General features: G+C 39.2%; 1 protein-coding gene across 1 annotated transcript; it reads right to left on the reverse strand.

The window, feature by feature from the left end:
- Positions 1 to 130: 130 nt before the first annotated feature.
- On the reverse strand, positions 131 to 2,561 carry LOC103585206 (chromosome unknown open reading frame, human C15orf54). The gene is given in 5 exon segments (XM_008566113.1): positions 131 to 160; positions 1,924 to 2,079; positions 2,082 to 2,148; positions 2,150 to 2,296; positions 2,557 to 2,561. Coding segments are annotated over 5 exon segments (405 nt in total).
- Positions 2,562 to 13,153: the final 10,592 nt, after the last annotated feature.

A 13,153-nucleotide genomic window follows, 5' to 3' on the forward strand; every position in this document is an offset into this window, starting at 1 on the left:
CGGAAAAAAAAAAAAAAAAAAAAAAAAAAAAAAAAAAAAAAAAAAAAACAATCATGTTGGGGGGGGTAGGGCTTCAACACATAAATTTTGGGAGAAACAATTCAGTCCATAGCAAATGGATATGTGAGGATTAAGTGGCAACAAGGCCAATTTTGAATATCTATTCAAGAAAAAAATCATTTAGGGGTTCATGTGCAAGTCACATTTTCTTTAGCTCACAACTCTATAAATATTCTAGGTCAAGTATTTCATTTGTTGCATGATTATTTCCTCTGTTTGAAAACTGGTGAAGAGTCATGGGGGCTTGAGTTGAGTCGGGTGGGAGAAGGGGAGCAGTCTTAGCTGGGAAGAGGGTGGAGCATACTGGAAAGAACATTTGGTACAATATTGCCTCAGTTCCTAGTACAGGAAAATCACTTCATCTCTTTAAGTTTTATCAGTAAAATGAAGGCATTGATAACTACCTCTTTTTTAAGTTTTATTTTATTTTGTAATGACAAATAATAATCATGTATATTTATGGGGTCCAATGTGATGGTTTAATACACGTATACATTGTGGAATGATCAAATCAAGCTAATTAGCATATCCACAACCTAGGATATTTATCCTTTTTTTTTTTTTTTGTAGTGAGAACATTTAAAATCTTCTCTTTTAGCTATTTGGAAATAAACATTATTTTAACTATAGTCACTATGCTGTGCAATACAACACCAGACCTTACTCCTCCTATCTAACTGAAACTTTGTACCTATTGATCAATGTCTCCACTTTCCCTGTCCACTCCCCTGCCACCCCTCAGGCACTTCTGGATATATACCCAAAGGAATTGAAATCAGTATGTTGAAGAGATATCTGCACTCCCATTTTCATTGCATCACTATTCACAATTGCCAAGGTATGGAATCAACTTAAATGTTCATCAATTGATGAATGGATTTAAAAAATGTGGTATATATGCACAACGAAACACTCTTCAGCCTTAGTCATTTGCAGCAAAGTGAATGAACCTAGAGGACATAATAAGGGAAATAAGCAAGACACAGAGAGACACATACTGTACAATCTCACTTATATCTAATCTAAAAATGTCACAAACTCACAGGAGTAGAGAGTAGAATGGTGATTACTTCTTAATGTGTATTTGGAGTTTGAATGACTAAATATACATTTAGTACTTAGCACTGGCATTTGGACGTGTAAGATGTTATAGATATTTCTTTTCCCTCCCCTTGCCCCATCTTTCCTCTCCTAATAAAGTTATGCCTGGTGCCTTGAAGTGCCTTGTAAATATTAGTGAGCATGTTCCCTATTCTAGTGTGGGTCAAAAAACTAAACTCAGTAACTTCATTTCACTCTATTGAAGGACCTGCAGCTCCTTTACATTCAGAACCATCAGAGTGAGGTGTGTTAAATAATTCAAATGGAAACGCTAGTTTCCCCCTTTATGTATCTCCTGGGTTTTTCTTTGCTCACCCAGTCACCTGCAAAAATCATCAAATGTTCAAATTCATAGTCTGTGACTCGGTGACCCTGAATCTCCTGGTGGCCTGGAATGAACATGGAATGCCCTTATTTAGCACTTGGAGCCTTGTCAGATATTAGTTTTCCTGCAATGCAATCCTCTGATGCCAGTGGAGAGAGAAATCAGAAACAGAGATCAGACAATCTGCCCTCCACCTCCCAATACAACGAGTGAGTTACTGACAGAAATAAAGCTGGACGCTGGCTTCTCTCTCCTAAATCCTTTTGTCCAAGTTATTAAAATGTTTTACTTCTTACAGCTATGAAATTGAAGAACACTTTACTGAAATGACAAAGAGTTTAAACCCAAAAGTGTCCCTTGCATCTCCTGCCAGGCAGCGTGAGCCCAAGTAGGGCTGGAGTCAGTTTGCTTATGCTCGTCCACTCTCTAGAGCTCACTTTCCACCCAAGAGTCTGAGTTTTCTGTACAAAGAGCTGCGCCAATCCACTGCAAATCCTTGGATCGCCTGTTTCCTTGTTTATAACTTTTCCATATAGTTGGTTCTGCTCCAATTTATTTGAAAGGGACATCTGTTTGATGGTCTGATGTGACGTCTATGTTCACTGAAAGTCATCTCTGACAGGTCAGTGTGAAAGAACCTGAGAGGGAGTTCAGTCACGTGCTCTTAAGTACAGGAACAGATTTGAGAGGATTATCCGAGACCATGACTTCAAGATCAAACTAGGCCATGGAGTTGCCACAGGCTCTGCAAATTCTTGCAGCTCAGTCTTCTGGGGTCTCCCGTCACCGTGCTTGCCAATGATGAATTCACTTCCATGTGGGATCTTTCAGGTCTTGACACACTCTAAAGCCATATGTGTTTCAGTCCCTCCAGACATTATCCTGCTCTGACTTGAAGAGGAGTCTAAGTAAGTCAGTGAGGTTTTCCATGGCATCAAATCTCTTTTTAAACCCATGTAACCTGAATAATAACTACAATTCTGGATAATTGACTCATGAATATTTCCTGCTAAGGCACAGTGGGGGTAGTCTGAGGACATTAAATCCACACAAGCAATTCCCAAACTTACTTCATGTTCGAATACTCTAACTCCAAATGTTTTTTACCAGACTGGTAACACAGCAAAATCAGCTGATAAGACTGTCCGCTTTTCTTTCTTCCTCTACTTACCACTTCTCTGGTGTGGTGCTCACTGTAGGGAAGTGACAAAAAGTAGATGGCAAGAGAAATAAAAAATCAAAGATCTATGTCCATTATTTATCTCTTCTGGTGATCCTGTTTTGATGGTAGTGTCACTTTTTCTCAGGTCAAGCCAAAGTCAGTCAGAGGGTGAGATTAGAAACCCCAGTAACCACATATACATGATAAATCCATGTGAATAGATGGTCAAGTTACAAATAATTGGCTATGAATATATTCCTTAAAATGGACTTATAGCTTAGCATAGATGTAAGAGCTAGGATACAACTTTTAGTTTTGAGGTAATTGAAGATGTCCAATGTGGCTGGAACATAGACAGTGAGGGGGAAAGGGTGAAAATGGTGATCAAAGGGCAAGCAGAGCCAGATTTGGGGGCAAGGACTTAATCTTAGGTCAGGGGGAAGTCACTGAAGGGTTGTAAGCAGGCTGGAGTTGATCGAGTTTATGTTGAAAGAAGGGAGGAAGGAAGGAAGGGAAGAGAGAGAAAGAGAGACAGGAAGGTCAGTTAGGAGGATTTGGGGAAAACACAGTAAGTTCTAAGATGCGGACAGAACGGTTGGATAGAAGAGGATAGATTTAAGTGACATTGAAGGGGAATTTAGAGGATTTGGTGTTTGGCTATCAAGAGGGAGGGAATTCTTTGTAAAAGACTATGGGCAAGTTACTTAAATTCATAAGCTGCAATTTCGTCATCATTAAAAAATAAGGATAATTACCAAATAAAATAAAATTTTAAAAAAAGGAAAGAAGTAAAAAAAAAAAAAGTAAGGCTAAGAACCACAATCTCATATGGTTTTTGAGATGATTTTAAAAGTAAACATACCTAATGTAATAACTGGAATATCATAATTAGTTAGTAATTATTTGTTTCCCTTACATTCTCTTTAAATTCACTTTCTTCTCGGCTCCCAAGCTGGGGCAGTGAGGGGCCGACAGCCTCCGCCAGGCCCCCTAGACATCTGCAACCAGCCCAGCAATGACCACTGAGCTGCCACTGGAACCTCCCTGGTCTCCCCTGCAGGAATGAGAGGGGTGCCATGGCCTCAACCTCCATTCTACTCCTCCCACTCTATTTCATTCTTCCTTCTCCTCTCCCCCTCCCCCAACTGCTCTGCAACAACATCTTAAAATGTAAAAAAATGATACTAATAAATAAATAACATTAAAGAAAAAAATAAATTCACTTTTTTCCTAACCATTTTTAGATGGAGGGGGAAGCTGGCAGTGAAATTCTTCAGGGCACATGAAATTCTCAGGAAAAGAAGGTCTACACCCTTTGCGAAAGCTCCTTCTGTGACTGCTATATGCCACCGGGGCTGTGCTTTCCTCAAGGGCATGCAAGTGCATTTTCTCTCTTTGTTTCTCTTTCTCTTTCCTTGAGGGCTGCTCCATCATTTAGGTTCAGTTCTTATTGTCCTACTTGCTCCCTTTGAACTTGAAGCTTAACCTTGTTCCTTTTGTTCCACAGTCTGATTCAGTTACTGTATCCAGTCACCTTTTGCTGTGTTTCTAAAGTCTTGGGCTACCCTTCTGTACTTCCCACTGCTTGCAACGGCCTCAACTTTACAGGACTTCCCAGCAACCACAGTCTACAAACAAAATAACTTAGGAGGAGTTAAGACACATACATTAAAATGATTGTAGATAAAATCTGGTGGTCCTTATGGCAAATCACATGACAGGGGCCTGGGGTACCTCCCACCATTTTTCTAGTATCTTTTGAAAGGCTGTTCTCAGATACATCGACTTGAGAATTTAGGGTAGTATTCCTTTGGGAACTGAAGGGAAAAGGAGAGAGAGAGAGCTACAGGGTCATAGAACCATGATAATCCATTGCATTTTGTCAAATGGTCCTTATAACAAAAAAGCAGAGCCCAGGGAGCGAGTGGAGGAGAGCATGGGTCTGGCAACCTGCCCTGAGACAAGGAGCTTTGTCTGCATGCAGGTCCCCAGTTCTCAGACGATCTACATTTGAACAGAGCCCATTGTTTACCACTTGGGTGGAAAACGGGAAATAGGCAACGAGTCAGGCACCCGCTTGTTTCAAAAAGAATTTTTCTAATAGTTTCAGAGAAATATAAGCAGAAATAGGAGTTTGAGAGAAGATGAAGGAGACAAGGACAAAGTGCAGGCTGCTGGATGCTAATGATGTGCTTGTTTTTGCTGACAGCCTGTCACCCTTGGGCTGTGGGATTCAACCTGAACCTGAATCCAACAGGGAAGCTAATTCTGGAGAAGAGCTTTCGCTCTGGGGAGCGATTCTGGTTAGGATTTAATCTGAAGTAATTTGGAGTAATTGATCTTCCTCCTTTCTCCATTCAAAGGACATTCGCTAAAATTTCCTTCTTCATGGGGGCTGAAGAAAGAGACAGGGGATTACCATGTGCATAATATTTAAAGTATAGTAACTGACCAGCAAATGCCACGAGCTTAGAATCTTACACGGGTCCTGTTTTCCGTGACCTGATTTCCTGATCTGCAGATGCTCCGACTGACATTCCAATTCCATGTTCCTATGGCTCGGTGCTTTGTGTAAGACTGGTCTTTCCATTGTGTCATCTTAGTTAATAAAATTGCACGGTAGTGGTGTGAATGCCTCTGTAAGGAAGGAAATGACTTGGTGTCCATGGCAAAGACTCAACTATGTTCTGCTGAAAGCTATAGTTTGCAATCCAAACTTCATATATTTCTTTTTATTTTCAAGTTACTTTTTTTTTTCAAACATAGTTACAAGAAATAAAATTTAGAAATTGCAGGAAAAAATCTCAAAGAAGCAAATAAATCAACCTGTAATCTGACCCCCAGAGATAACTAACATAGCATGCTGCTGTGTATCTTTTAACATACAAAATATTTTTAAACTATGTATAAAATTAATAAAATATTTGTGCATACTGTTTAGTAACCAGGCTTTCTCATTTATAATTTCTATCACAATTTTTATGTCACTGTATATTATATTCTTAACATAATTTTGAAGATAACATTTTTAAATAGTTCTCTATTTTTGAACATTAAGATTAGTTTCAATTTTTCACTATTAAAATGCTTCTTACTGAAATTTTCTAATAAACATTCATTTATTTGTTATTCAATGTATTCCTTGAGTATCTACCATGTTCAAATCACAAAATTAGGCTTTGTTTGTAGGAGTCAAAAAGATAAACTGAGACACGAATAGTCCCTTGTTTCAAGGGACTTACTGAAAAGAGACTAATCTGTCCTAAATAATAGTAACTGTTAAAGAGGTGCCTTTCCTTTTACTTTCTATGGGTTTCATGTCCCTTGGTATTCTCTGTAAGTTTGGTTCATAAAACCAACTCTTGGAGCTGATTTGTTAGATATTTTGTTAACTCATAAGCAAAATATATAAAGCATTCAAAATATTATTGCAATGAGTATGGCTGGTATACTCTTACAACAATACATAGGAACTGCACAGAGAAAAAGCTGAAATTTGACTCCATTATAGTTAAGAAAGTGGTTTCATCATATTTAGCTCAGAAACTCTAGGCCGTACAGTATAATTGAAATTGTGCTTTGACAGCAGGATAGCTGAGTTTCCAATTCAAATGATGGTCATAACCTAACTTCATTGGAGCAATGAAATATTTTAGTGGAATCATTGGCATCTCATTCTGCCTCTCAAATCAGGACCGCCTCTGTTATTACTTGCCCTGTGGGGATGACTGGTTGGGTCATTTGGTTAGCACAGACTCTTCTGAAGTCAAGGCTGTGGGATTGCTGCCATGTGAATCAGTGATTCTCTAACTGCTTCAGGACCACAGGTTGCATTTCTCAGTTCTAAACATTCTTCATAGAAAATCATGTCCTTGTTATAGACAAAAATATAAAATAATGCAGACATATTTGATTAAAAGTATCACAACCATGGATGTGGTTGAGGTAGGCAGAATTTTAAGGCGACTCCCATGACCCCTGCCCCTGGTATTGCTCACATGATTATGTTATAAGGTGAAAGGGGGATTATCCAGGTGAGCCAAACTAACTCTGTGAGCCCTTTAAAAGCAGAGAGTTTTCTCTGTCTGGGAGTGAAAGAGGAAGTCAGAGATATTTCAGGCACATAAAGGACTCAACCCACCATTGCAGGCTTGAAGATGGAGGGGCCACATGGAAAGGGTAAGAAGGAATTAAATTCTGCCAAAAACCAATGAGCTTGGAAGAAGACCCCAAGATCCAGATGAGAACCACAGCTGGCTGACATGTTGAGTGTGAGACCCTAAGCAGAGATAAGCCCACCTGGCATTCTGACCTACAGAACTGTGAGATAATAGATGGGTATTCTTTCAAGCTGCTAGGTTTATAGTGATTTGTTATTCAGCAACAGGAAATTAATGCAGTGGTTATAACACTCAAACTGTATGCCTTACTGATAGTGGGTTGGGGACATCTTTACCATCAACCAAAAGCTCAACATTTTTCAAAAGTTTCAATGAAGTAAGAATAATTTTTATGAAACTCTAAACTAAACCCCCAAATAATAGAAGAACATGGAGTTATCAAAGGGATGAAGCCCATAGTATATGTTTATTTTCTTGATGTTAAAAAAGAGCTTTTCATAATTTATGACAAACTAACACACAATAGTTTAACAAATTTATAATGAAAATATATAAATATATACAGGCTAGTGTTAGGATATAGAGAAGAGTCACAATCCTACCTGGATAGAGCAGGAAAATCTTCTTAGAGGAAGTGACGATTGTTAAAGGAAAGCACGAGGCAACTTAGCCTATATTTACAGACTCAGGGGAAATCAATTTTCCTGGTGCTGTGCATGGAAACAACTGGGGATACAAGCTACTGTGCTGAGCCAAAAAAAGGGGGACGAGGAGATAGAGAGGCAACTTGGGATTTCATTTTCTCTCCTAGGGTGATCCTCTCACACAAGAATGCTCTTGTCGTGACTCTCCCTCAAAAACTTTTCCTGGAAGTGGAAGGAACCTCAATCACAGGGGCTAAGGGCAGCTTTCTATTACTCCTCTAAAATCTGAAAGTCTTTAGATGTGAATTAAGTTTAATGGAAAGAACTCCTACCGGGGGTATCTAAACCACAGGTATCTGAGACAACCTGAGGTGAGGGCTGACTGCAAATAATTATAGTGCTGAGAATTCACAACCTAAAAAGTGCTAAAAAAAAAAAAGTGTCACAATCATTATTACTGCTGTTTCTCGAATTCTTCATTTACAAAATCAGAGTAGTAGCCATCCCTGCACATCTTATTAAACCATTATGGTGACAAACAAAAAGTTGTTTTGAATAAGTGTTTTATTATTTTACTATCATCTCTTTTCTTTAAACTGTGTTTACTGAATAAGTTTTAGTTTGATATCTCAAGTCAGTTGAAACAAATACAAACCTTGCTTTTTCTTTGGGGAGGCATGTGACAAAGCCAGCTTACCTGATTGAGGACCAAGAAGAGTAATCGATGCATCACCAGGTAAATTGGCTCTTCTCACTGGTTCGTGTGGGAGAGAAGACATAGTTCCTCAGAACTTTGATACTTTCTGCCAATACAGTCATAGAAAATTGACTGACAGAGCCTAGCAAGTTTCTCAGAGACTGGGCAAATCCAGTTGAATTGGTAGGAAAAAGGGTCAAAATAAATGCCAGAAGATATTTTCTGTTTGTAATCCTCATGCACTTTGAGAAAGTAAGGGGTCCAGTAATTTACTAAGATCCTTTTGTAGAAAGAACGTTGTATGAAAATATAGAAATTGAGTTATTTCTTGTTAAAATGTCTTTGTGCCCAGGGAAAGCATGGGAGGCTACAAAGCTCTCTGTGTCCTTAGGAGTCTTCTGTGATTGCAGTGAGTACATCTGTTGAAACAGGTGGAGTCAAAGATGATTGTAGACAAAGCCAAGGTGCCTTTTGGAGGACCCCACATCTGTTGGCTCATGATGGATTCCTAGGAATTGTAGGAGATGGAGGATTTGGACTAATGCCAAGCAAAAGACCAGTGGGCTCGTGAGCATAAAGGAAGACAAAGCATGCAAAAGTATAACTGAGCTGCATATCCCTCACTCTCATCATGCCATCACCCTCTAAGTGACTATGAATTAATTCTTCCCATTGTCTGATGGCCTCGTTCATCAGGAATCACATTTGTGGCTTGTGCCAACCCAAATGTTTGCCTTCATCTTATGCCATCATTGACTATTTTGCAGAAATCAGGATGTTTTTCTCCACTCTGAGATGTACGGTTGAGCAGGTTTCAGTGTGATCAAGGAAATACCGTTGCCCTCACTCCCGCTGTTCCAGCTGCCCTGGAGGCCCTTCTGGTGCATGCTGGATGAAGTCATATGTTTAGTCGGGTGATGTTTTACCTAAGAGATCAGAGACAAATGAAGACATTTCTACATCTGCCATTCAGAAAAGCTTCCAGGAAGAGGCTTTAGGGTATAATGTAACATGCACAGGATCTAGAAGGATACAGACCTGAGCTTACTGACTGTGTGATCTTGAGCAAGTTACTTTATCCCTCTAACTTGTCATCTCCACTGATTTATATAAACAAAATTTCTATGAAGAATGCTTGGCATAATGCTTAACAGAGTAATAGCTCTGTAAATGTCAATTCTTTTCCCTTCCTTCTTGACCATTCAGTTTTGGGGAAATTTGACATGTGGTATAAGAAAGAGCTCAAAAGAATTATAAATGCCTTTGTCCTTTGTCCTATGGAACAAGAAACTTCACATAATTACTCCCTTAGCTCAGAGTCCTCTTCTCTTACCCTTTGCTTTCAGGGCAGCAGTCACTGGAATGCCAATCAGCAAGGGGGTGATCAAAGCCTGAGACAATGACATTGATAGTTTGGGAAGCATATTAGAATAGAAGCTTTAAGTTATTCACCTTAAGAGTCCGCATACTGTCTGAAACCAAATGACTATTGTTTAAATCATTTTTGGGACTTTTTACTTGAGAGTTTTTACATGAACATTTGAAAAGCTCTTGTGGGTCAGAGTGATAGGTGTGATCCTCCCTCTCTGATCTATTCACAGAATGGCATTCAGATAAATACAGCTTCACTTTCAAACAGTATTCCATCTGTATGGACTTAAATGTTTGTGTCCCCCAAAATTCATATGTTGAAATCCTAACACCTGAGGTGATGGTATCAGGAGGTAGGACCTTTGGGAACTGATTAGATCATGAAGAAGGAACCTTCATGACTCAGATTAGTGTCGTTATAATAGAGACCCTAGAGAGCCCCCTCAGTCTTCTGCCATGTGTAGACACGTCAAGAAGACAGTCATGTATGAACCAGGAAGTGGGCTCTTTCCAGACACTGACTTTGCTGGTGCCTTAATCTGAACTTCCCAGCCTCCAGACGGTAAGAAATAAATTGTTGTTTAAGCCACCCAGTTTACGGTTTTTTTATTATAATAGCCTGAACAGACTAACACACTATCTAAATGTCAACAGCAAGGAAAAAAGGATAAAAGATTTTGGAATCCAAGCACAAAGAAAGTAGACATATAAGAATTCATTTTAAAGAAGAAAAATGCATGTCTATGTGTGTGAAAGCTTCAACCAAGATTTTGAGCATTCATTCTCAGACATGCTTATCAGCATTTTCTTTCTTTGTTTTGTTTTGTTTTTTCCCTCTCTTTCATATAGTTTCTATGAAGAAGGAGCCAGGAAGTTCCTTCCTTAGTCTCTTGAAACAACCCACTTGGTCTCTCTGGTCTTGAAGATCCCATGGAAGATCAGGGAGTGTGTTGGAGTTCTCTCTATTAGCCTCTTCTGACCAGCACAGACATTTTTTAGAAGGACAGAAGGGTCCTTTCCAAGTCTGATCTCAGACTTGGCTGTGTCCAGATTGTGTCACAGGCTGTGTCTAGATTGTGGTTTCGGGCACTTGTAATTACCAACTTGGTTTTGGCTAAAGAACGAAGAGTTCCTATCATGAATACACCCAACTGCCTCACGATTCAAAGATAGAGGCAGACGTGCACAATGTACTCCATTCCTACCCAGCTTTGATTTCTCTACACCTGGCTCTGCTCAGGAGCAGTGGTAACAATAATAACAACAGCATTGACAACAAATGCTTCCTCTTTATGGCCCTCATGTTTCAGGTACTATGCTAGCTCTTTTCATGAATCACTTCATTTAATCCTTGCAAATGTGGAGAGAGGTAGGCAATTTATTTTCTCCATTGTTCAGATAAGGAAATGGAGGCTTAGATTTAGTGACCTATTCAAGGTCACAGAACAGACAAGAGGTAGAGCTAGATTTTGATAGGAATACGAATATTTCTATTATTCAGCTTTATAAAGAAATAAAATTCTGACATATGCTACAACATGGATGAACATTGAAGACTATTATTATGCTAAGTGAAATAAGCCAGACACAAAAGAAGAAATACTCTATGACTCCACTTATATGAAGTGCTTAGAATAGTCAAATTCACAGAGACACAACTAGAGTGGCAATTGCTGGGGGCTGGGGGCAGAGGATAATTGGAGCCCATGTTTAAAGGGTACAGAATTTCAGCTTGGGAAGATGAAAAGTCCTAGGGATAGATGGTGGTGATGTTTGTACAATGTGAATGTGTGCTTAAATTCCCCTGAAATGTGTTCTTAAAAACTGTAATATTTATGTTATGTATATTTTACCACAATAAAAATTAACTACTAGGAGAAAAATGAAATGAGAAACGAACATTAAAAGAGTGAATGCTGACCAATTAGGGTGCTTTCAAATAGGGATTGATCCTATGTTTTAAGTTAAATCAGTGAACTCTAAGTTTCTAGGTGATGAGTAACCAGAAGACTACCTTGTGGTAGAAGGATTCTCTTCAACAGTAGCATCATCTGATCTCTTTCTCAGGTCTTTGGCCATGTTATCCTTGGGACTTACAGGAGAAAGACAAAGCAAGGTACAGACTCTCATGCCTGCATTATTAGTTTTGCTTCCTCAACATCTTTCAACTAGATCATCTGCTATCCACAGACCTCCATGACGTGACTGTCTTATAAGCTTTTAACCTTCACTAGTCTGAAGAAGATGGCATTTCCCCCCCTCTTGTTTCTGCATTAACCCCCCATAGAATTGGCAGCAGACTGTGTGCCCAAGATTGGCCGACTACTCAGTCCCCACCACCTCATCTCCCTTCCAAGCACTCTCGGAGTGTCCCCCAGCCCTGGGATCTGACAATTGGCATGTGATTAAGGACAAACAAAATGGCCTGACTGCTCTCCCTGCTGGCCCATACAACACAAAGTTTAGTCTTAGTCTTCTACATTTTTTTGTGTGTCATCAACTTTTGCCTATAAAATATCTAGTTAAAGGCAATGCTTGAAATGGGAAAAAGTGAAACTGAGATGTACTGGATTTATCAATAGCCAGACTAAGCACCTGCTAAGGCCCTCAAACAGGCCATGGCTTTGTTATGGTGTTGGTCTCCCCCTAGATCACCATGGACACTTGCCCAAACTTCCATGGAAATCTGAGCACTGGGCCACTGTGCCTGTCCTGCTTCTACTTGGTGCAGTTCTTTAAAAACTGTAATAAGCATGTGTATATTTTCTATTTATTTTTAAATATGTATTTATCCATTTTGAGACAGAGAGATTAAATTTGGAAAATTTTAATCTCCAGAACTAGATAATGTTACATATTTACTTAGGTAAAACAATTATTCAATTTTTTGGAAAATATAAAAGTGTTTCAGTGTAATTTTGCTCTAGTCTGTTATTAGAATCTGCATCTGTGTGAATGTGCTTTACAGAGAGACATTTAGGAAAACTGTGCCACAGGTGATTCCACTCATCAGAACTCATCGTTGTTAGTGGTTTTATCAACCATGAACAACCAATGACTAATGTAATAACAGTACATGTGGCTTTGTAAGGAATGTAGATGAAGAAGTGAATTACCCATGTGTGCATTACAAATGAGCAGATAACCACATAAAACCCGTTGTAGAAGTCAGTAAGGATAAGTCCCTAGGGTAAAAAATTAGATTATATATTAAAAAAAAAAAAAAAAGACAAACATGGTGAACTGTGGAAGATTACAGCTTCTCTTATGATGACCATCCCATCTAGACATTCCTTGGCCTAGGCACGTGTACATTAGGCTTTCAGTTCTGTGCTGAATAAGACATCTTTGACCACTCCAAAAATATGTCCAGGGACGTGTCTATTCCTCACAAACTCAATGGGGGAATACTAGCTGCATTTTTAAGAACTGAATTGTTTCTGCAACCTTCTCTCCCATGAGCTGGATTAGGGGATAACCTGCCTCTCTCAGTCTAGTTCTTCCCTTGTATTCCAAGTCTAACATTCCTGCTCCATCTCTACGTACCCATCCTTTGCTTTGCCTTTGTCTCCCAGTCACATCTTCTTCACATTCATAAGGGTAATCTGTACAGCAGGGGCCCAGCAAATGATGGTTATGAGGGAGTGGGTTTTGGTGTCATGGCTGGGGAGC

This window comes from Galeopterus variegatus, unplaced genomic scaffold (genome assembly GCF_000696425.1).
Source record: "Galeopterus variegatus unplaced genomic scaffold, G_variegatus-3.0.2 Scaffold220, whole genome shotgun sequence".
Lineage (NCBI taxonomy): Eukaryota > Metazoa > Chordata > Mammalia > Dermoptera > Cynocephalidae > Galeopterus > Galeopterus variegatus.